Raw genomic sequence first — 24,645 nt, forward strand, 5'->3', positions numbered from 1 at the left:
TGAACCATGGACGGAACAGGCTGAAGTTGAGAAGACACTCAGCAATTCATCTTTCCCAGATTCCTTGCATCCGGTCTTCTCACTTCCTTTTCAAAACACATTGGAGAAAAAGGTTTTAAAGAAAGGGACCATGAACCTTTCTCCTCCAATGAGGAGGCGAGGAGCCAGGATGCGTTGGGGGAGATGGCGTAAAGATGAACTGAGAGAGTCGGACAGTATTTACCATCTGTTGGAAGGGATGATGAGGGACTCGGTCTTCTTCATCTTGCCAGTAGGGGGCAGCTTCTCCAGGAAGGTGTCCATGTTGTCCATCTCCAGCTCTGTAGTGGGGGTCACTGCCTCTGGTTGCTCTTGCTGCTGGGACGGAGCAAAGACAGGGACAATGTATTGTATTGGGGATGTGATGTCTGTTTGTACACTGTATACTTGGAGCATGTTGATATTTGTAAACTGACTGGGACTTTAATTGCCCCCGAGGGGGTGATATTTGTAAATGGACTGGGTCTTTAATTGCCCCCGAGGGGGTGATATTTGTAAACGGACTGGGTCTTTAATTGCCCCCGAGGGGGTGATATTTGTAAACGGACCGGGTCTTTAATTGCCCCCGAGGGGGTGATATTTGTAAACTGACTGGGTCTTCAATTGCCCCCGAGGGGGTGATATTTGTAAACTGACTGGGTCTTTAATTGCCCCCGAGGGGGTGATATTTGTAAACGGACTGGGTCTTTAATTGCCCCCGAGGGGGTGATATTTGTAAACTGACTGGGTCTTTAATTGCCCCCGAGGGGGTGATATTTGTAAACGGACTGGGTCTTTAATTGCCCCCGAGGGGGTGATATTTGTAAACTGACTGGGTCTTTAAGTGCCCCCGAGGGGGTGATATTTGTAAACGGACTGGGTCTTTAATTGCCCCGAGGGGGTGATATTTGTAAACTGACTGGGTCTTTAATTGCCCCCGATGGGGTGATATTTGTAAACTGACTGGGTCTTTAATTGCCCCCGAGGGGGTGATATTTGTAAACTGACTGGGTCTTTAATTGCCCCCGAGGGGGTGATATTTGTAAACTGACTGGGTCTTTAATTGCGCCCTGAGGGAACTAAATAATGTTGTATTGAAATGAATTTAAATGGAAACAGAGACCAGCGTTTTCTAGGATAACATAATACCTACATATGAGCCCTTCTCTGAGACACTGTCCACCTGGAACGTGGCCTCGCTGCTCTCAGTCTGGTCTGGTTCCACCTGGAGGGAGAACAAGAGGGAGGGAAAACTGAGGGACAGAAATGAGGAGAATAGTTACCACCTATTACTGATGGGGTTTACTGACCGGGCTGGGTGGTTCTGTCTGTTACGGACCGGGCTGGGTGGTTCTGTCTGTTACTGACCGGGCTGGGTGGTTCTGTCTGTTACTGACCGGGCTGGGTGGTTCTGTCTGTTACTGACCGGGCTGGGTGGTTCTGTCTGTTACTGACCGGGCTGGGTGGTTCTGTGTTACGGACCGGGCTGGGTGGTTCTGTGTTACGGACCGGGCTGGGTGGTTCTGTGTTACGGACCGGGCTGGGTGGTTCTGTGTTACTAACTGGGCTGGGTGGTTCTGTGTTACGGACCGGGCTGGGTGGTTCTGTGTTACTGACCGGGCTGGGTGGTTCTGTGTTACGGACCGGGCTGAGTGGTTCTGTGTTACGGACCGGGCTGAGTGGTTCTGTGTTACGGACCGGGCTGGGTGGTTCTGTGTTACGGACCGGGCTGGGCGGTCCTGTGTTACTAACCGGGCTGGGCGGTTCTGTGTTACTAACCGGGCTGGGTGGTTCTGTGTTACGGACCGGGCTGGGTGGTTCTGTGTTACTAACTGGGCTGGGTGGTTCTGTGTTACGGACCGGGCTGCGCGGTTCTGTTACTAACCGGGCTGGGTGGTTCTGTGTTATGGACCGGGCTGGGTGGTTCTGTGTTACTAACCGGGCTGGGCGGTTCTGTTACTAACCGGGCTGGTGTGGATGCCGATCTCTGTCTGAGAACTGGAGAGAGAAAGGCCCTCGAAATATGGCCTGCAATAACAAAAATAATGTATTTAATAACACAAGTGAAAACATCATGAATGTATAAAACAAATGTTGCCTGTAAAAGTAACAGTTGGAGCTAATTTAAAAAAAGCACCATACAAATCTGAGCGATAGCAACTGAAAACACGTACACAGGCAGATACACAACATGACCAAAAGTATGTGGACACCTGCTCGTCGAACATCTCTTTCCAAAATCATGGACATTAATATGGAGTTGGTCCCCCGCTTTGCTGATATAACAGCCTCCACTCTTCTGGGAAGGCTTTCCACTAGATGTTGGAACATTGCTGCTATAACAGCCTCCACTCTTCTGGGAAGGCTTTCCACTAGATGTTGGAACATTGCTGCTATAACAGCCTCTACTCTTCTGGGAAGGCTTTCCACTAGATGTTGGAACATTGCTGCTATAACAGCCTCCACTCTTCTGGGAAGGCGTTCCACTAGATGTTGGAACATTGCTGCTATAACAGCCTCTACTCTTCTGGGAAGGCTTTCCACTAGATGTTGGAACATTGCTGCTATAACAGCCTCTACTCTTCTGGGAAGGCTTTCCACTAGATGTTGGAACATTGCTGCTATAACAACTCTTCTGGGAAGGCTTTCCACTAGATGATGGAACGTTACTGCTATAACAGCCTCCACTCTTCTGGGAAGACTTTCCACTAGATGTTGGAACATTGCTGCTATAACAGCCTCCACTCTTCTGGGAAGGCTTTCCACTAGATGTTGGAACATTTCTGCGGGGACTTGCTTCCCATACAGCCACACGGTATTAGTGAGGTCGGGCACTGATGTTGGGCATTAAGGCCTGGCTCACAGTCGGCGTTCTAATTCATCCTAAAGGTGTTTGATGGGGTTGAGTTCAGGGCTCTGTGCAGGTCAGTCAAGTTCTTCCACACCGATCTCGACAAACCATTTCTGTACAGACCTCGTTTTGTGCACGGGGGCCTTGCCATGCTGAAACAGGAAACGGCCTTCCCAAAACTGTTGCCACAAAGTTGGAAGCACAGAATGGTCTAGAATGTCATTATATGCTGTAGCGTTAAGATTTCCCTTCACTGGAACTAAGGGACCTGAACCATGAAAAACAGCCCCAGACCAATATTCCTCCTCCACCAAACGTTACAGTTGGCACTATGTATTCGGGCAAGTAGCATTCATTCACCTGGCATCAGCCAAACCCAGATTTGTCTGTCAGACTGGCAGTTGGTGAAGTGTGATTCATCACTCCAGAGAACGTGTTTCCACTGCTCCAGAGTCCAATGGTGGCGAGCTTTACACCACTCCAGCTGACACTTGGCATTGCACATGGTGATCTTAGGCTTGTGTGCGGCTGCTCTGCCATGGAAACCCATTTCATGAAGCTCCTGATGAACTGTTATTGTGCTAACATTGCTTCCAGAGGCAGTTTTGTACTCGGTAGTGAGTATTGCAACCGAGGACAGATTTTTACGCGCTTCAGGATTTCGGCGGTCCTGTTCTGTGAGCTTGTGTGGTCTACCACTTCCCGGCTGAGCCGTTGTTGCTCCTGGGGCAGTTCTAGCAGGGCAGAAATTTGACAAACTGACTTGTTGGAAAGGTGGCATCCTATGACGGTGCCACGTTGAAAGTCACTGAGCTCTTCAGTAAGGGCCATTCTACTGCCAATATTTGTCTATGGAGATTGCATGGCGGTGTGTTCGATTTTATACACCTCTCAGCAACGGATGTGGCTGAAATTGCCGAATCCACTAATTTTAAGGGGTGTCCACATACTTTTATATATAGTGTAAGTACAAACTGAAAACTAGTCTGACTCACTTGAGCTTGGGTTTTGGGGTGCTGAGGACACTGTCGTCATCGTCTAGTTCTGGTCCACTGTCACTGGGGTTCTCAAACTCCAGACTCTCTAGGTCCAGATCCTCCTCTACCTCTGGAGGGGGTTCTGCCGGGTCCTGCTCCGAGTCCAACACCTGGAACATTCAGAGAGACACACGCACAGAGAGAGAGAGACAGGTGGGAGGGAGAGAGAGAGAGAGAGAGACAGGTGTGGAGGGAGAGAGAGACAGGTGGGAGGGAGAGAGAGAGACAGGTGGGGAGGGAGAGAGAGAGACAGGTGGGGAGGGAGAGGGAGGGAGGGAGACAGGTGGGGAGGTAGAGTAGAGGGGGGGTGGAGATGGAGAGGGGGAGGTGGAGAGATAGAGAGTCAGAGAGAGTGAGAGAGGACAAGAGAACAGATTTTTAACAGTGTGAAACCACTGAGAAAAGGACATTAAAAAAAGGATCTGAGAAGTGTCGAGTAATATGGACAGACTTATCGTTAGTTACCTCGTCTGAGACTCTAAACCTCTTCAGCAGAGCCACAACTCTCTGTTTAAAGTTCTGCTGCTAAAACGCAACAGGACACAGAAACAACTACAAGTCAGCCCCATCACAACAACAACAACAACCTGTCAGTTACCAGGGGTGTATTCACTAGGAACCACAGTACTGAACCTCATGAACCACACTACTGATCCACACCGAAGCAAACGGAATGAAACTATGGAACGCCGTTTGGCTCTTTGCGTGTCAAAAAAAAATTATACACGTCAAAGAACACGATTTGACGTGTCAAAAAAAAGCTTGTTTGACCAATCAGGACCTGAATATGACTGCACGTCACATAATAATTTAACGCGGTCATGATTTTTTCACACGTTGATTATAATATCAATCGTATGGTCACAACGATTCATTGGATACGTAAAGTTGCCTCTCGTTACCTACCGTGCTGGTCATAAAACAAGCTAGCTAAGCTGATGGATACAAACTATGTTCTTCCCCAAACACATAGCGAAACGACATCATCTGTTTCAGCTAGCTAACTATATAGCTAGGTGTCATCTAAAATCGGATACGTAAAGGCTGCCTCTCGGTGCGAACTTTACGTGCTGGTCATAAAACATAGCAAAACGACATCTGTTTCAGTAGCTAGGTGTAATCTAAAATAACCCTAATTTATAAGAAAGTTCTTAGTTGTTTAATGGTGGTGGGACCCATCTATGTGAAGCTAGCCACAATAAGGATTAGTCACAATAGTGGACTTTGCAGGTTAGCCTTCAAAATAAAAGTACGTCGTTGACAGTGATGCAAATTCATACAAACAGTAGAATGATGCCATAATTGAATAGATTGAATAAATTGTGCTAAACGAGGTTGACATGTCGTTATATAAAATCAACAAAATACAATAATTTGTTAATTTGACAAAAATCTGTTGAAATCACACTGGATGTATTATACTTTAGAATTGCATTGGGGGCATCCTTATTTCACTGTACAGCCTTACCTATGGACTGTGGATCGATGACATATCAGTATCAGTCTACTCAGTGACACCCAGAGAACATTAGCATCGTAGCTCTTATTGTGGGACTCTGAAACAACTGTGAATTGAGCCACATTTATTGTCAACCTATGTGTATTGAACACTATACCCGAGGAAAAAAACAATACTGTGTGGATGTTTTGGAGTCTGATAACTCTGAGGATGACGTTGGGGAAAAAATATCTTGGGTAATTGAGTAGACTGATACCCCATTTCATTGATCCCCAATCCTTAGGTAAAACTGTACAGTGTAATATGAATGTCAATACACACAATAGGCTGACTGGGGAGGTGATTTCCCACAGTCACAGTCCCGCGATAAGAGCTACAACGCTAATATTTGCGTAAACTCTTCACCAGTTGTGTTCTGTGGGTGTCACCGAGTAGACTGATTTCATTGCTTCACATTCCAACCTTGTTTCACATTATCTAGTCTAAATATGGCATGATTCCATGACAGAGGAGTAACCTTCTGTATCACTTTCAAATAGGTACTTTTATTTTGAAGGCAACTCGCAAATTCCTCTATTGTGACTGATCCTTATTGTGGCTAGCTTTACAACACATAACCTGATCCGGTCGCGATTCATATTTGAGAAAGGCCAATATATGACTTAGGAATCTAGGTGCAATTAAAATTTTGGCCACTAGATGACAGCAGTGTATGTGCAAAGTGTTACACTGATCCAATGAACCATTGCATTTCTGTTCAAAATGTTGTATCAAGACTGCCCAAATGTGCCTAAATTGGTTTATTAATACATTTAAGTTCATAACTGTGCATCTTCCTCAAACAATAGCATGCTATTATTTCACTGTAATAGCTACTGTAAATTGGACAGTGTAGTTAGATGAACAAGAATTTAAGCTTTCTGCCAATATCAGATATGTCTATGTCTTGGGAAATGTTCTTGTTACTTACAACCTCATGCTAATCGCATTAGCCTACGTTAGCTCAACCATCCCGTATAGGTTTTAAGTAGCTGGCTAGCTATTTATTTTCATGAACTGAAGATCAATTTCAATAGGCGAACAACAAGTGGCTACCTAGCTAATATTTACTCACAAGGATTCCTTAAATCACTGTTAATAATAATGAAAAATGACTGCTGTTTCTACCGGTCATTGTTTTCAGGCTGGTTGTATTGATGCTAGCTAGGAACCAAGCTAAAGCTAGCTAGGTACCAAGCTAAAGCTAGCTAGGTACCAAGCTAAAGCTAGCTAGGTACCAAGCTAAAGCTAGCTAGGTACCAAGCTAAAGCTAGCTAGGTACCAAACTAAAGCTAGCTAGGTACCAAGCTAAAGCTAGCTAGGTACCAAGCTAAAGCTAGCTAGGTACCAAGCTAAAGCTAGCTAGGTACCAAGCTAAAGCTAGCTAGCCCAGAAGTTGCGGTTGAACAAATGATGCTTTACTACCAACGCGGTATTGTAAACACATCGTTCGTGGCCCGGTGTTTGCTTGTTTACAGATTTTTTCTTGTACAGCTTTGACAGCACTACTGATAGTAGTGGTGGCGCTTGACTTGCACGTGCAAATTCAGCACAACACATAAATCTATAATAGAATAGTGTTAATTGACGTGTATCTTTTTTTTTGACACGCAAAGACCCAAACAGCGTTCCCAATTATGAATTTGTCCAATAGATATACAGTACCAAAAAAAACAACAATGCTAAATGTTTTGTTACAGTGTACACTAATGAATACACCCCAGTAGATGGAGCCCTAGAGCTCGACTACAGTCAACAACCAATGTAAAGGAAAAAGAACAAGTGCTGTCAATTCACCAGCATCTTAAGACAGAAAAGCAACAACAACAACAACAACAACAACACTGCTGAGACATTGTGAATGATACTTTCACAGTAAAAACCTATATCAACTTTAGCTTGCGCTGGGCATAGCATGATGACCACACACACACACACACACACACACAAGGGTCTCCTTCCTCCCCGTCTCTTACCCTGGTGATTGAAGCAGTTCTTACGATGGACCTTCTCTGCTTCTTAGGCTTCCTCACCTCATACTCATCATCCTCCAGGTCCTGAAACAGACAGACAGACACAGGCAGGTTAACAACCAAATACAGTAGAAACAGGCAGACAGACAGACAGACACAGGCAGGTTATCAACCAAATGCAGTATAAATACACACTCCAGGTATGAATGTCTTCAGTGAGGAGGACAGTGTAGGGGACAGGAGTCCTTTCTGAATGTCTCCAGTGAGGAGGACAGTGTAGGGGACAGAGGAGTCCTTTCTGAATGTCTTCAGTGAGGAGGACAGTGTAGGGGACAGAGGAGTCCTTTCTGAATGTCTTCAGTGAGGAGGACAGTGTAGGGGACAGAGGAGTCCTTTCTGAATGTCCTCAGTGAGGAGGACAGTGTAGGGGACAGGAGTCCTTTCTAAATGTATTCAGTGAGGAGGACAGTGTAGGGGACAGAGGAGTCCTTTTTGAATGTCTTCAGTGAGGACTGAGTAGAGGACAGTATTATATTTGTACTGACCTGACCCTGAACAGCGTCGTCGCTGGCCTCCTGCTCTGAAGAGAAACTCTCATACTCCTCCTCCGAGTAGTTATCTGGAGCACAACACACACACACACACACACACACACACACACACACACACACACACACACACACACACACACACACACACAATTAACCTACTGCTGCTGAACTGAAGAATATCACAGGCTGCCAGGGCTGTCAAATTATTCATCAGCTTTCAGATTTCACAAGCAGTAGTGTGGTACATGAGGTTCAGTACTATGGTACACGAGGTTCAGTAGTGTGGTTCATGAGGTTCAGTAGTGTGGTACATACGGTTCAGTAGTGCAACACATGATGTTCAGTAGTGTGGTACATGAGGTGCAGTGGTGGGGTACATGAGGTTCAGTAGTGTGGTCCATGAGGTTCAGTAGTGTGGTTCATGAGGTTCAGTAGTGTGGTCCATGAGGTTCAGTTGTGTGGTTCATGAGGTTCAGTTGTGTGGTTCATGAGGTTCAGTAGTGTGGTTCATGAGGTTCAGTAGTGTGGTCCATGAGGTTCAGTAGTGTGGTCCAGTTGTGTGGTTCATGAGGTTCAGTTGTGTGGTTCATGAGGTTCAGTAGTGTGGTTCATGAGGTTCAGTAGTGGGGTCCATGAGGTTCATTAGTGTGGTTCATGAGGTTCAGTTGTGTGGTTCATGAGGTTCAGTTGTGTGGTTCATGAGGTTCAGTAGTGTGGTTCATGAGGTTCAGTAGTGTGGTCCATGAGGTTCAGTTGTGTGGTTCATGAGGTTCAGCTGTGTGGTTCATGAGGTTCAGTAGTGTGGTTCATGAGGTTCAGTAGTGTGGTTCATGAGGTTCAGTTGTGTGGTTCATGAGGTTCAGTAGTGTGGTTCATGAGGTTCAGTTGTGTGGTTCATGAGGTTCAGTAGTGTGGTACATACGGTCGGTACTGAGGTACATATGGTTCAGTAGTGTGGTCCATGAGGTTCAGTAGTGTGGTTCATGAGGTTCAGTAGTGTGGTCCATGAGGTTCAGTTGTGTGGTTCATGAGGTTCAGTTGTGTGGTTCATGAGGTTCAGTAGTGTGGTTCATGAGGTTCAGTAGTGTGGTCCATGAGGTTCAGTAGTGTGGTCCAGTTGTGTGGTTCATGAGGTTCAGTAGTGTGGTTCATGAGGTTCAGTAGTGTGGTTCATGAGGTTCAGTTGTGTGGTTCATGAGGTTCAGTAGTGGGGTTCATGAGGTTCAGTTGTGTGGTTCATGAGGTTCAGTAGTGTGGTTCATGAGGTTCAGTTGTGTGGTTCATGAGGTTCAGTAGTGTGGTTCATGAGGTTCAGTAGTGTGGTCCATGAGGTTCAGTTGTGTGGTTCATGAGGTTCAGTAGTGTGGTTCATGAGGTTCAGTTGTGTGGTTCATGAGGTTCAGTAGTGGGGTTCATGAGGTTCAGTAGTGGGGTTCATGAGGTTCAGTAGTGTGGTTCATGAGGTTCAGTTGTGGGGTTCATGAGGTTCAGTAGTGGGGTCCATGAGGTTCAGTAGTGGGGTCCATGAGGTTCAGTAGTGGGGGTCCATGAGGTTCAGTAGTGTGGTTCATGAGGTTCAGTTGTGTGGTTCATGAGGTTCAGTAGTGGGGTTCATGAGGTTCAGTAGTGTGGTTCATGAGGTTCAGTAGTGGGGTTCATGAGGTTCAGTAGTGGGGTTCATGAGGTTCAGTTGTGAGGTACAGTACCAGTCAACAGTTTGGACATACCTACTCATTCAAGGGTTTTTCTTTATTTTTACTATTTTCTACATTGTAGAATAACTATGAACTATGAAGTAGAACTATGAAATATGAAATAACACATAACTTATCCCGTACCTGAGTTATCCCGTACCTGAGTTATCCCGTACCTGAGTTAACCCATACCTGAGTTAACCCATACCTGAGTTATCCCGTACCTGAGTTAACCCATACCAGAGTTAACCCATACCTGAGTTAACCCGTACTAAAGCAGAGCCTCGCTGTGTCACAGCGTACCTGAGTTAAAACCCGTACCTGAGTAGAAACCTACCTGAATATTTGATAATTGTTCCCCCCTGCAGAGCAGCCTCTTCGTGGTCTATGAGCTCACTGACTTCAACTTAGCCTCCGTTCTCCTCCACATGCCTGGCTGGCTGAAGGACGGCTGATTATGATGGGATTATGCTGTTAACCCAGACTGGTGTCCTAACAATTTAGGAGTCTGAAAGCCATGCCTCAGAGCTAACCTACGTCGAACCGAGCCATCCTGTGCTGAAACATACCTGAGCATTTGATCTTGGTTCCCTCCTGCAGAGCGGCCTCCTCGTAGTCTATGGGCTGACTGGACAGTGAGAAGATCCAGATATCTGCTACTTTACCCAGCATCTCCTTCTGGTTACTGTACAGAGACAGAACCTGGCCCCCCTCCGTAGGGTGCTGCATCACCTGGTGGGGGCAGAGAGACGGAGGAGGGAGAGAGATGATAGAAGAAGAGAGAGACAGGGAGGGGGGGATGAGGGAAGGAGAAGGAGATGGAGGGAAGGAAGGAAGAGGAGAGGAGAGAGAGAGGGAGGTACGGGGGAGGGAAGGAGAAGGAGAGAGGAAGGTGGGGGAGGGAAGGAGAAGGGGTGAGAGAGGGAGGTACGGGGGAGGGAAGGAGAAGGAGAGAGGGAGGAGGGAAAGAGAAGGAGAGAGGGAGGTGCGGGGGAGGGAAGGAGAAGGAGAGAGGGAGGTGGGGGGAGGGAAGGAGAGAGGGAGGGAAAGGGAAGGAGAGAGGGAGGGAAAGGGAAGGAGAGAGGGAGGTGGGGGGAGGGAAAGAGAAGGAGAGAGGGAGGTGTGGGGGAAGGAAGGAGAGAGGGATGTGCAGGGGAGGGAAGGAGAGAGGGAGGTGGGAGGAGAAGGAGAGAGAGGGAGGGCTAGATGAATACATTGCTGAGAGAACCACCATTTTAATGAAAGTATCTTTCCAGTTATCAGACCATCTGTCTCTCTCTGCTGTTGCAATCTTCAAAGTCCCAAAAGTAACTATTCTATTTCTGTTAAATTCCAACAAACATGTTCCTGAGAATAATCTCTCTCTCTCTCTCTTCCTCCCTCCCTCTCCCTCTGTTATCAGATCATCTGTCTCTCTCTGCTGTTGCAATCTTCAAAGTCCCAAAAGTAACAATTCTATTTCTGTTAAATTCCAACAAACATGTTCCTGAGAATAATCTCTCTCTCTCTCTCTTCCTCCCTCCCTCTCCCTCTGTTATCAGATCATCTGTCTCTCTCTGCTGTTGCAATCTTCAAAGTCCCAAAAGTAACAATTCTATTTCTGTTCAATTCTAACAAACATGTTCCTGAGAATAATATCACACTCACTCACCTCACCTCACCTCACCTCACTCACTCACTCACTCACTCACTCACTCACTCACTCACTCACTCACTCACTCACCTCACTCACTCACTCACTCACTCACTCACTCACTCACTCACTCACTCACTCACTCACTCAACTCACTCACTCACTCACTCACTCACTCACTCACTCACTCACTCACTCACTCACTCACTCACTCACTCACTCACTCACTCACTCACTCACTCACTCACTCACTCACTCACTCACTCACTCACTCACTCACTCACTCACTCACTCACTCACTCACTCACTCACTCACTCACTCACTCACTCACTCACTCACTCACTCACTCACTCACTCACTCACTCACTCACTCACTCACTCACTCACTCACTCACTCACTCACTCACTCACTCACTCACTCACTCACTCACTCTCACTCTCTCACTCACTCACTCACTCAATCTATCTCACTCTCTATCTATCTCACTCACTCTCTATCTATCTCACTCACTCACTCACTCACTCTCTATCTATCTCTACCCCCCTCTCTGTCCGTCTATCCATCTCTCTCTATGTACAGACAGGGCCCGGAGAGGGAGTCTTCCTCCTCTCAGCTCTATGTGTGCCTGTTATTAAACAGACAGAGAGTCTCTCAGGCCCCTGGGACCTGGGTTAAACAGAGACTGTCTATTACGTAACAGGGTTTGGGTTTAAGACAGAGCCACATATTGCCTTCATGCAATGTACAGAAACAACATGGACGCCATCTGTGTGTTGAGACCTTCAAAAATAAAGGTCCTACAGCCAGGGTCTTGTCTCGTTGTGTTCCTACCTCAGCCATATCGATGGTTCCTACAGCCAGGGTCTTGTCTCGTTGTGTTCCTACCTCAGCCATATCGATGGTTCCTACAGCCAGGGTCTTGTCTCGTTGTGTTCCTACCTCAGCCATATCGATGGTTCCTACCTCAACCATATCGATGGTTCCTACAGCCAGGGTCTTGTCTCGTTGTGTTCCTACCTCAGCCATATCGATGGTTCCTACAGCCAGGATCTTGTCTCGTTGTGTTCCTACCTCAGCCATATCGATGGTTCCTACCTCAACCATATCGATGGTTCCTACAGCCAGGGTCTTGTCTCGTTGTGTTCCTACCTCAGCCATATCGACGGTTCCTACAGCCAGGATCTTGTCTCGTTGTGTTCCTACCTCAGCCATATCGATGGTTCCTACAGCCAGGGTCTTGTCTCGTTGTGTTCCTACCTCAGCCATATCGATGGTTCCTACAGCCAGGGTCTTGTCTCGTTGTGTTCCTACCTCAGCCATATCGATGGTTCCTACCTCAGCCATATCGATGGTTCCTACAGCCAGGGTCTTGTCTCGTTGTGTTCCTACCTCAGCCATATCGATGGTTCCTACCTCAGCCATATCGATGGTTCCTACCTCAGCCATATCGATGGTTCCTACAGCCAGGGTCTTGTATCCCAGGATAGTCCTGTTCTTGTATCTCTTCCTCCTCTGCAGCAGGATCTGGAGCTTGTTACCCTCACTCTTCAGGAAGTGAGGGTACTGAGGATGGATGAAAGACAAGAAAATAGAGGAGACAGGAAGCGGTCACAGTTTATAACAACATCGTTCTTAAGTGGAAAACATGGGACGCAGGAGAGTTAATGATTTCTCAATGTGCCATTTTTCAGGCTTTCATCCTATTGTCTTCCAAACAGCTGGCGTCACTACTATTCGCCCATAGTTCCTCGACCAAGCAGAGACAGAGTTGTTGCGCAATCTGACTTGATATACAATATATAATGACCTTGTGTTTTCTTTACCTGCAGTGAGAAGGTGAGAGCCAGGTCAGTCTCCACTGAGCCACTAGGGGGCAGCACTATCTCATGGGACCTCAGGATCCTCTTGGAACCCTAGGGAAAGGAATCACACATCACCAGACTGTTTGTCAGTCAATACAGCCCATTGATACCATTCATGTAATGCAAAACATTTGCTAAGCTCCAACAGTCAACCAGCAGGTAACAAGCTAATGTACAGGAAGTGAAGTCAACCAGCAGATAACAAGCTAATGTACAGGAAGTGAAACATAGGAACGCATCTGTCAGCTTGGATAACATTTGTCTTAGAGGATGTGTGTGTAACTCATGTAGTCTTGATTCTCAGGTGTGTTCCTGCCGTACCTACAGCCAGGTGTGTTCCTGCCGTACCTACAGCCAGGTGTGTTCCTGCCGTACCTACAGCCAGGTGTGTTCCTGCCGTACCTACAGCCAGGTGTGTTCCTGCCGTACCTACAGCCAGGTGTGTTCCTGCCGTACCTACAGCCAGGTGTGTTCCTGCCGTACCTACAGCCAGGTGTGTTCCTGCCGTACCTACAGCCAGGTGTGTTCCTGCCGTACCTACAGCCAGGTGTGTTCCTGCCGTACCTACAGCCAGGTGTGTTCCTGCCGTACCTACAGCCAGGTGTGTTCCTGCCGTACCTACAGCCAGGTGTGGTGTGAAAGGTCATATCTTTACCTGGATCTTGACAGCGATGACCACCGATATGAGTTCCTTGTCCAGCTCCCTCAGGACCACCAACCTCTTCAGAGTCAGACTGCACAACCTGCACACAGACGACAGATCGAGAACAATTAGGCCTAATTGAGACTCATGTACAAAACATTAAGGACAGCTGCTCTTTCTTTGACAGACTGAATGACCAGGTGAATCCAGGTGAAAGTTATGATCCCTTATTGATGTCACTTGTTAAATCCACTTCAATCAGTGTAGATTGGCCTTTCTAGGGAGTTTTTCCTAGCCACCGTGCTTCTACACCTGCATTGCTTGCTGTTTGGGGTTTTAGGCTGGGTTTCTGTACAGCACTTTGAGATATCAGCTGATGTACGAAGGGCTATATAAATAAATTTGATTTGATTTGATTTGATTAGATGAAGGGGAGGAGACAGGTGGTTAAATAAGGATTTTTAAGCCTTGAGACAAATTGAGACATGGATTGTGTTCGTGTACCATTCAGAGGGTGAATGGGGAAGACAAAATATTGAAGTGTCTTTTGAACGGGGTTTGGTAGTAGATGCCAGGGCGCACCGGTTTGTGTCAAGAACTGCAACGGTGCTGGGTTTTTCCACCCTCAACAGTTTCCCGTTTGTATCAAGAATGGTTCACCACCCAAAGAACATCCAGATAACTTGACACAACTGTGGGAAGCATTGGAGACAACATGGACCAGCATCCCTGTGGAACGCTTTCCACACCACGTAGAGTCCATGTCCCCACGAATGAAGGCTGTTCTGAGAGCAAAAGGGGGTGCAACTCAATATGAAAAATATGTTCTTAATGTTTGGTGTACCTACTGTATACGCATACACACCTTGTTCATGTAAATAAACAAAAACAACCATCTCGAGTAAACAGATAATTCCCTGTATGCCCATAAACCAAGCGTTCATCAACTGTTTACCAACAACAACAACACCAAAGACATGAATCAGACATCATCACAACCCAGCATTGAACCGACGTACTGAACAACTCTCATCGAAACCTTCAGAAGTCACTCTGCTGTTTATCCATCTTTCAGACGTCACTCTGCTGCGTATCCATCTTTCAGACGTCACTCTGCTGTGTATCCATCTTTCAGAAGTCACTCTGCTGTGTTTCCATCTTTGTCATTCAGAGAAACTTTCAGAAGTCACTCTGCTGTGTATCCATCTTTGTGATTCAGAGAAACATTCAGAAGTCCCTCTGCTGTGTATCCATCTTTGTGATTCAGAGAAACCTTCAGAAGTCCCTCTGCTGTGTATCCATCTTTGTCATTCAGAGAAACCTTCAGAAGTCACTCTGCTGTGTATCCATCTTTGTCATTCAGAGAAACCTTCAGAAGTCACTCTGCTGTGTATCCATCTTTGTCATTCAGAGAAACCTTCAGAAGTCCCTCTGCTGTGTATCCATCTTTGTCATTCAGAGAAACCTTCAGAAGTCACTCTGCTGTGTATCCATCTTTGTGATTCAGAGGAGCCTAATAACTATTTCATGGAGGAAACGGATTAGCCTTCCTGTTATCTAGACCGCTTCGCTTCTTCTCATGACGTTATCTGACCGAGGCATAAATACACTGTGATGACTCTTCCATCTCCATCCAAAAAAGACACAATTCAGAGTAGTGGGAAAAACACAACTTAAAATAAAAGACAGAGATGGCAGAGAACAGGCTGGTCTTTATTGAGAAATAAACATTCCCACTACGCTGTTACCCCACCTCAACATTCCCACTATGCCGTTACCCCACCTCAACATTCCCACTACGCCGTTACCCCACCTCAACATTCCCACTACGCTGTTACCCCACCTCAACATTCCCCCCATGTTGTTACCCCACCTCAACATTCCCCCCATGTTGCTACCCCACCTCAACATTCCCCCCATGTTGCTACCCCACCTCAACATTCCCCCCATGTTGCTACCCCACCTCAACATTCCCCCATGTTGCTACCCCACCTCAACATTCCCACTATGATGATACCTCACCTCAACATTCCCACTATGCTGTTACCCCACCTCAACATTCCCACTATGCTGTTACCCCCATCTCAACATTCCCCCCATGTTGTTACCCCACCTCAACATTCCCACTATGCTGTTACCCCACCTCCACATTCCCACTACGTTGTTACGCCACCTCAACATTCCCACTACGCTGTTACCCCCACCATGTTGTTACCCCACCTCAACATTCCCACTATGCTGTTACCCCACCTCAACATTCCCCCCATGTTGTTACCCCACAACATTCCCACTACGCTGTTACCCCACCATGCTGTTACCCCACCTCAACATTCCCACTACGTTGTTACCCCACCTCAACATTCCCACTATGCTGTTACCTCACCTCAACATTCCCACTACGCTGTTACCCCACCTCAACATTCCCACCATGTTGTTACCCCACCTCAACATTCCCACTATGCTGTTACCCCACCTCAACATTCCCCCCATGTTGTTACCCCACCTCAACATTCCCCCCATGTTGTTACCCCACCTCAACATTCCCCCCATGTTGTTACCCCACCTCAACATTCCCCCCATGTTGTTACCCCACCTCAACATTCCCACTACGCTGTTACCCTACCATGTTGTTACCCCACCTCAACATTCCCACCATGCTGTTACCCCACCTCAACATTCCCTCAACATTCCCACTATGCTGTTACCCCACCTCAACATTCCCACCATGCTGTTACCCCACCTCAACATTCCCTCAACATTCCCACTATGCTGTTACCCCACCTCAACATTCCCACTATGCTGTTACCCCACCTCAACATTCCCACTATGCTGTTACCCCACCTCAACATTCCCACCATGCTGTTACCCCACCTCAACATTCCCTCAACATTCCCACTATGCTGTTCCCCCACCTCAACATTCCCCCCATGTTGCTACCCCACCTCAACATTCCCCCATGTTGCTACCCCACCTCAACATTCCCACTATGATGATACCTCACCTCAACATTCCCACTATGCTGTTACCCCACCTCAACATTCCCACTATGCTGTTACCCCACCTCAACATTCCCACTATGCTGTTACCCCACCTCAACATTCCCACCATGCTGTTACCCCACCTCAACATTCCCTCAACATTCCCACTATGCTGTTACCCCACCTCAACATTCCCCCCATGTTGCTACCCCACCTCAACATTCCCCCATGTTGCTACCCCACCTCAACATTCCCACTATGATGATACCTCACCTCAACATTCCCACTATGCTGTTACCCCACCTCAACATTCCCACTATGCTGTTACCCCATCTCAACATTCCCACTACGCTGTTACCCCACCTCAACATTCCCCCCATGTTGTTACCCCACCCCAACATTCCCTCAACATTCCCACTATGCTGTTACCCCACCTCAACATTCCCCCCATGTTGCTACCCCACCTCAACATTCCCCCATGTTGCTACCCCACCTCAACATTCCCACTATGATGATACCTCACCTCAACATTCCCACTATGCTGTTACCCCACCTCAACATTCCCACTATGCTGTTACCCCACCTCAACATTACCACTACGCTGTTACCCCACCATGCTGTTACCCCACCTCAACATTCCCACTATGTTTGTTGACTTCAACATGTCCTTACTCGGCTAGTCTGTCTGTTGCCAGAATGTCATCATTTCTAAACCATTCCAGGGGGACACGATGTTACTCTACAATGTAACCATGTGCTGTTGGTTTATTTTGACAGTAGAGTTTGATGTATAATGTTCCTGGCCTGAGACGGTGGAAGATATATGTGGAGAGCTGTGGGACATGCCTGTGAAGGCACAGTAATACACCGCCCAGGGAGACCTAGTAAGAGACCACACTAGAGTCACCTTTTAGGTGAAGCAATGACTCTGACGCAAATAAAAAATATATCCAGAAATTATTTGTGGGGTGTTGGTGGTGGGGGACAGAAATAGCACTAAGCCTAGATAGGCTGCATCTGAAAATGGCACCGTATTCCCTATATAGTGCACTACTTTGGACCAGAGCACTGGCAATAGGGTGCCATTTTCAGATGCAAAAAATAGCCTAGTCTAGGGAACCCTAGAGACTTGGGGAGAGACCACACGGGAGTCCAGTTTCCAAGCTGTCATTTAACTGGGATTGATGTTAGATTCCTAGAATGACCGTGGAGGCATAACACCATAGAATTACATTTTAAAACACACATTAAAACACACATTAAAACACATTTTAAAACACCCATTAAAACACACATTAAAACACACATTAAAACACACATTAAAACACACATTAAAACACACATTAAAACATTAAAACACATTTTAAAACACACATTAAAACACACATTAAAACACACATTAAAACACACATTAAAACACACATTAAAACACACATTAAAACATTAAAACACACATTAAAACATTAAAACACATTTTAAAACACCCATTAAAACATTAAAACACACTTTAAAACACACATTAAAACACACATTAAAACACACATTAAAACACACATTAAAACACACATTAAAACACATTAAAACACACATTAAAACACATTAGAACACATTAAAACACATTTTATGACACCCATTAAAACACATTAGAACACATTAAAACACATTTTATGACACCCATTAAAACACATTAGAACACATTAAAACACATTTTATGACACACATTAAAACACACATTAAAACATTAAAACACATTTTAGAACACATATTACAACACATTAGAACACATTAAAACACATTAGAACACACATTAAAACACATTAGAACACATATTACAACACATTAGAACACATTAAAACACATTAGAACACATATTACAACACATTAGAACACATTAAAACACATTAGAACACATATTACAACACATTAGAACACATTAAAACACATTAGAACACATATTACAACACATTAGAACACATTAAAACACATTTTAGAACACATATTACAACACATTAGAACACATTAAAACACATTAGAACACATTAGAACACACATTAAAACACATTAGAACACACATTAAAACACATTAGAACACATATTACAACACATTAGAACACACATTAGAACACATTAGAACACACATTAAAACACATTAGAACACATTAAAACACATTTTAGAACACATATTACAACACATTAGAACACATTAAAACACATTAGAACACACATTAAAACACATTAGAACACACATTAAAACACATTAGAACACAGAACACATTAGAACACACATTAAAACACATTAGAACACACATTAAAACACATTAGAACACACATTAAAACACATTAGAACACAGAACACATTAGAACACATATTAAAACACATGTTAGAACCAGTGGCAACCCCCCACTGTTTTGAGCCCCGTCTTTCTAGTGTGCCGTGATTGGCTCAGGGTTTTGTCACTCATGACACTACATCACTGCCAAATTTAAGGGGAGAGCTCGAAAATTCAAGCCCCTTGGGTGCTGCCATAGAGTTACATTAGAAGTGCCCATCCAAGAAGACTCATTGGCCACAGATAAAATTACGTCAAAACATGTTATATCTACAGCAGGTTTGATTGGACATCATACTTTTGAAATCTTAGCTACCAGTCATCATCATGAATCAAGTCGACAATCTACTGGCAAATCCTTGTCATATGAAGAAAAATAATCTAGAGAAACTCGAGATAAAACGTATTGGGGATTTTTATTGTTCATTGGACATAAACATTACACAACAAGTTGGAAATCGCAAATTCAACAATGAGTGGTTTGTAAGGAATCAGTGGCTAACTGTAAGCATTGCAAAGCAATCACTAGCGTGCTATTTAAGGATAAACTTAAAATGATAAACATTCAACATTGGCCATTGTGTCAATCCAGCATAACTTTTGCTGTGCTCAAAACAACTTGAAACTCAGAACTCGGCAAAAAACGAACTCCGACTGGGAAAACACCCTCGGGCCTCTTTCTAGAGCTACGACCTGAAGATCACTGATGTCATCACGATTTGACCTTTTTTTTTCAGAGTTCACAGTTGTCTTGAAAGCAGCATAAATCCAGAGAATGACAAACTTTGATGACAAGATTTGTGCCACGAAGAACCACCATGCCACCTGCCAGTTCAAGTGAGTACAGCACAACAAGGTCCAAAAATTTCTTACATGCTGCTGCATAAATGATGTAATATTCCAGGGAGATATGTATACTGTAGCTAAGGAAGTAATACTAAGTGTATGTTGTGTAGTAAGCTGTTCGTAGTCCATGTGCCTCACCCTAATAATTTAGGGCCGTTTCCCCTCCTAATTTCACCTACTGTTCTGACTTGGTGGTGCAGATGTAGCCTATAGCCTGTTTTAGAGAAATGCAATCATAGAATATTGTGAGAGCTTTCATTGTCTGCTTGTATGCCCCCTTTATTTATCCTGCGGTTCTGACTTGGTGTACAGGAAGAACATTGTAAAAACTGCCCATGTTCTGAATTCTGTCACTGATACATTTCAAAAGGTGCAGCACAAATAGTTGACTACGTCCGTCCTAGCTCGCTCATTAATGTCTAAATCGAAAGTACGGATTGCTTCTTACCCACTCGTTGTCCCCTTATGCCATATTTTGTACATCTCAATTCACAGTAGAAACCACATTTGTTTAAGCAAGTCAGCCATATCAGCTATGCTTTTTTTAAAGGCAGTAAATGAGGCTGCCAAACATGGCTCATCTGATAGCCAGGTGTAGCAGTGGTAAGGTGTTGGGACTCTGCTTTTGGGACAGCTTTATGTAGGTTTAACAGTTTGTGGGCACCGTTTGTCACCGTTATAGTGCAATTAATGTATTGTTTAGTGTTGTGTTATGTAGTGGGTTTCCTGGCATGCATCTAAAGAAAATATTGTTAGTTTGCCCCACCAAGATTTATATGCTAAAATTGCAACTGATTAGAACACATTATAAACTTAGCTGGTCTGTTTTGGGTCGGCTACTGGGATTAGAACCTTTGTTCTGGGTGGTGGTCCGAACAGAGGATCCGCTTCGGGAAAGTTGTATTGCTGGTCGTAATGTTGGTATGTTGACATTGCTCTTATATCCAATAGTTCCTTCCGGCTGTATGTTAACTAGAACAACATTAGTTTGAACACTGTATTTTTCACACAACGGTCATATGGTTGAGCTTATAAGACCTCTCTTTCTTCTGTCTACAGTAGGCTCACTTAGCAGCCGATAGCAAAACAAGGACAGGCAGATACTTTCATGTGGTTTATTTTTGGTCAGATGGCACATTACTGTTTGAAAAAATAAGCACATTGTGAACCAAAAAACGAACACAAAAAAAGTACAAAATAATCATTACTGGCACCCTAGCAACCAAGAAGAAAATGTGTCACGCTCTAAGTCAAAGGGTCGCAAATGCGAGTGTTTTGGTTCCTAGCCCCCCTAGCCTACTGATTTATTACTCTTATCTAAAGCCTAGGCCTCATGTTGTTTTCAAAATAGTTGTATTTATTTATATTTATTTGCATTTATTGGCATTTAAAAAAAGCTTTGAACCTAGACCATTTTGTTTACAACTAAGGTTAAATAAAATTTAAAACATTTAAAAATCCTCCTGTTTTGTATTCTTTTGGGATCTTATCTTTAATATTTTAGGCCTATTTCCTGTTTTCAATGTAGTTGAAGTCAGAAGTTTACATACACTTAGATTGGAGTCATTAAAACTGGTTTTTCAACCACTCCACAAATGTCTTGTTAAAACCTGTTATGGCTGCATCCCTTTGTTCTCAATTTCCGCCTGAAGACATACCCTCATCTAACTGCCTGTAGCTCAGCCCCAGAGGCAGAAGACATACCCTAATCTAACTGCCTGTAGCTCAGCCCCAGAGGCAGAAGACATACCCTCATCTAACTGCCTGTAGCTCAGCCCCAGAGGCAGAAGACATACCCTAATCTAACTGCCTGTAGCTCAGCCCCAGAGGCTGATTTTCTGGATTTTTTTTCTCTCATTTTGTCTGTCATAGTTGAAGTGTACCTATGATGAACATTACAGGCCTCTCTCATCTTTTTAAGTGGGAGAACTTGCACAATTGGTGGCTGACTAACTACTTTTTTTGCCCCACTGTATGTGGCAGGGTCTACAGGAAATCACGGACTACAAAAACAGCCACGTCATGGACACAGACATCACGTTTCCAGACAAACTAAACAACTTCTTTGCCCGCTTTGAAGAAAATACAGTGCCAAAGAATGCGTCCCAAACCCCTCGTTCTCCGTGGCCGACGTGAGTAAAACATTTAAACGCGTTAACCCTCGCAAGGCTGCCGGCCTAGACGGCATCCCTAGCCGCGTCCTCAGAACATGCGCAGACCAGCTGGCTGGTGTGTTTACGAACCTATCAATCTCTCCCTATCCCAGTCGGTTGTCCCCATATGCTTCAAGATGGATACCATTGTTCCTGTACCCAAGAAGGCAAATATAACTGAACTAAATGACTATCGCCCCGTAACACTCACTTCTGTCATCACCTCCAAATCAAATCATCACGTTTGCAGACGACACAACAGTAGTGTGCTTGATTACCAACAGCGACGAGACAGACTACAGGGAGGAGGTGAAGGCATTCGGAGTGTGGTGTCAGGAAAACAACCTCTCACTCAACATCAACAAAACAAAGGTCGTGGACTTCAGGATACGCAGTGGGAACACCCCCCTATCCACATCGAAGGGACAACAGTGGAGAAGGTGGAAAGTTTTAAGTTCCTGGGCGTACACAACACAACACAAACTGAAATGGTCCACCCACACAGACAGTGTGGTGAAGAAGGCGCAACAGCGCCTCTTCAACCTCAGGAGGTTGACAAAAATTTGGCTTGTCATCTAAAACACTGACAAACTTTAACCAATTCACAATCGAGAGCATCCTATCGGGATGTATCACCGCCTGGTACGGGAACTGCACCGGCCTCAACCGCAAGGCAAGGGTGGTGCGGTCTGCACAACGAATCACCGCGGGCAAACTACCTGCCCTCCAAGAAACCTACAGCACCCGATGTCACAGGAAGGCCATAAAGAGCATCAAGGACAACAACCACCCGAGCCACTGCCTGTTCACCCCGCTATCATCCAGAAGGCGAGGTCAGTACAGGTGCATCAAAGCTGAGACGGACAGACTGAAAAACAGCTTCTATCTCAAGGCCATCAGACTGCTAAACAGCCATCACTAACTCAGAGGCTGCTGCCTACACTGAGACCCAGTCATTGGACACTAATAAATTGATCACTAGTCACTTTAAACAATGCCACCTTAAATAATGGCACTTTAATAATGTTTACATATCTTACATTACTCATATCACATGTATATACTGTACCTTATACCATCTACTGCACCTTGCCTATGCCGCTCGGCCATCGCTCATCCATATACTCATATGTACATGTACATATTCTCATTCACCCCTTTAGATTTGTGTGTATTAGGTAGTTGTTGGTGAATTGTTAGATATTACTGCACTGTCGGAACTAGAAGCACAAGCATTTCGCTACACTGGCATTAACATCTGCTAACCATGTATATGTGACCAATACAATTTGATTTGAGGGTTAGGGGAAATAGGATTTTGGATGGGAATCCATTCTTTGGTCCCCACAAGGATAGCAATACATAACTGTGTGTGTGTGTTTTGTGTGACACCAACCGGTCGGAAGGATAAGACCGGCAGACAGCTGAAGTGAAGTCTTTCTCCTCAACACACAATGTCTGAGTTCCTAATCGGACCCTAACCCCTGTATAGTGCACTATTTTGACCAGGGCTCCATTGTGCGAGTTCCAAATCGCACCCTATCCCCTATTGTTTCACCAATTGGTCTATGGTCAAAAGTAGTGCACTATGAAGGGAATAGGGTGCCATTCTGGTCAAAAGTAGTGCACTATGAAGGGAATAGGGTGCCATTCTGGTCAAAAGTAGTGCACTATGAAGGGAATAGGGTGCCATTCTGGTCAAAAGTAGTGCACTATGACCCCTAGGGGCTCTGGTCAAAAGTAGTGCACTATGAAGGGAATAGTGGTACCATTTAGAACACCACCAATGTCTTTCTGTCTCAAAACAGCCCACAGAGTCTCAGGAACCTCAGCAAGCCACAATGGGCACAACAAACTACCCAATAAAGGCTCACATTGTCTTAAACCGTACACTGCTCTACACACACACACACACACACACACACACGCACACGCACACGCACACGCACAGCAGTACAGAGGAACAATGGACTTAGTTCTCATCTAAGTGTTTTATACTCTACTCCCAGGCCTCTGCTCGCATGCCGATCGCCCTACAGCACCATTTATCCCAGTTATGAAACTAATTGATTTGTGTTGCAAAATTCCAGTAACTTTCCAATCGGAAGATTCCTGGAATTAGAAGGGAATCAACAGGAAATCCAGGAATCCATCAACTGGGATTTCTGGAAAACCGTGGTAAAGTTATCTGGATTTTGCAACCCTAAAAAGGTGATTGTTGTTAAGTTACTGTATGAGTTTGTATAATCTTCAGAAATTGATGCCATTCTCATCCAATATCGTTTAGTTTTCAGGTTAATGTTTTCTCCCACAGTGAGGCTTATGAGTGTTCCATAAGCTACATCATATTTGAGCCAAATATATTACACATGTGATCCTATTCATTTCATAAGAGGATCTGTGTTGACCTATTTCCCTGGTATGACTCCAGGCCTCCACGCAAGCAAGTACATTGCTGCAACCACAATCAGTCTACAGCCTGAACCAGAAACCATGGAACCCACAGAATGTTGAGAATACTGTTCAGAATGCTCAGAGCTGGGACACACAGAATGTTGAGAATACTGTTCAGAATG

General features: G+C 45.0%; 1 protein-coding gene across 5 annotated transcripts in view; it reads right to left on the reverse strand.

Moving 5' to 3' along the window:
* The window catches only part of LOC109904632 (phosphofurin acidic cluster sorting protein 2), a 102,315-nt gene that overhangs the window by 11,037 nt on the left and 66,633 nt on the right, over positions 1-24,645 (reverse strand). The window contains exons 2-12 of one of the 5 annotated variants that reach the window (XM_031787696.1): positions 13,775-13,862; positions 13,081-13,170; positions 12,695-12,820; positions 10,192-10,354; positions 7,923-7,996; positions 7,381-7,461; positions 4,372-4,431; positions 3,865-4,016; positions 1,983-2,046; positions 1,172-1,243; positions 224-354 (exon numbers count right to left, since the gene is read on the reverse strand). In XM_031787696.1, the coding sequence (XP_031643556.1) occupies positions 224-354; positions 1,172-1,243; positions 1,983-2,046; positions 3,865-4,016; positions 4,372-4,431; positions 7,381-7,461; positions 7,923-7,996; positions 10,192-10,354; positions 12,695-12,820; positions 13,081-13,170; positions 13,775-13,862 (1,101 nt within the window). Of the gene's footprint in view, positions 1-223; positions 358-1,171; positions 1,244-1,982; positions 2,047-3,864; positions 4,017-4,371; positions 4,432-7,380; positions 7,462-7,922; positions 7,997-10,191; positions 10,355-12,088; positions 12,672-12,694; positions 12,821-13,080; positions 13,171-13,774; positions 13,863-24,645 lie in introns of those variants that run through there. The other 4 variants (XM_031787695.1, XM_031787692.1, XM_031787694.1 and 1 more) reach the window with 4 other exon arrangements.

The sequence above is a fragment of the Oncorhynchus kisutch genome, linkage group LG14 (assembly GCF_002021735.2).
Source record: "Oncorhynchus kisutch isolate 150728-3 linkage group LG14, Okis_V2, whole genome shotgun sequence".
In the NCBI taxonomy this organism is placed as follows: Eukaryota; Metazoa; Chordata; class Actinopteri; order Salmoniformes; family Salmonidae; genus Oncorhynchus; species Oncorhynchus kisutch.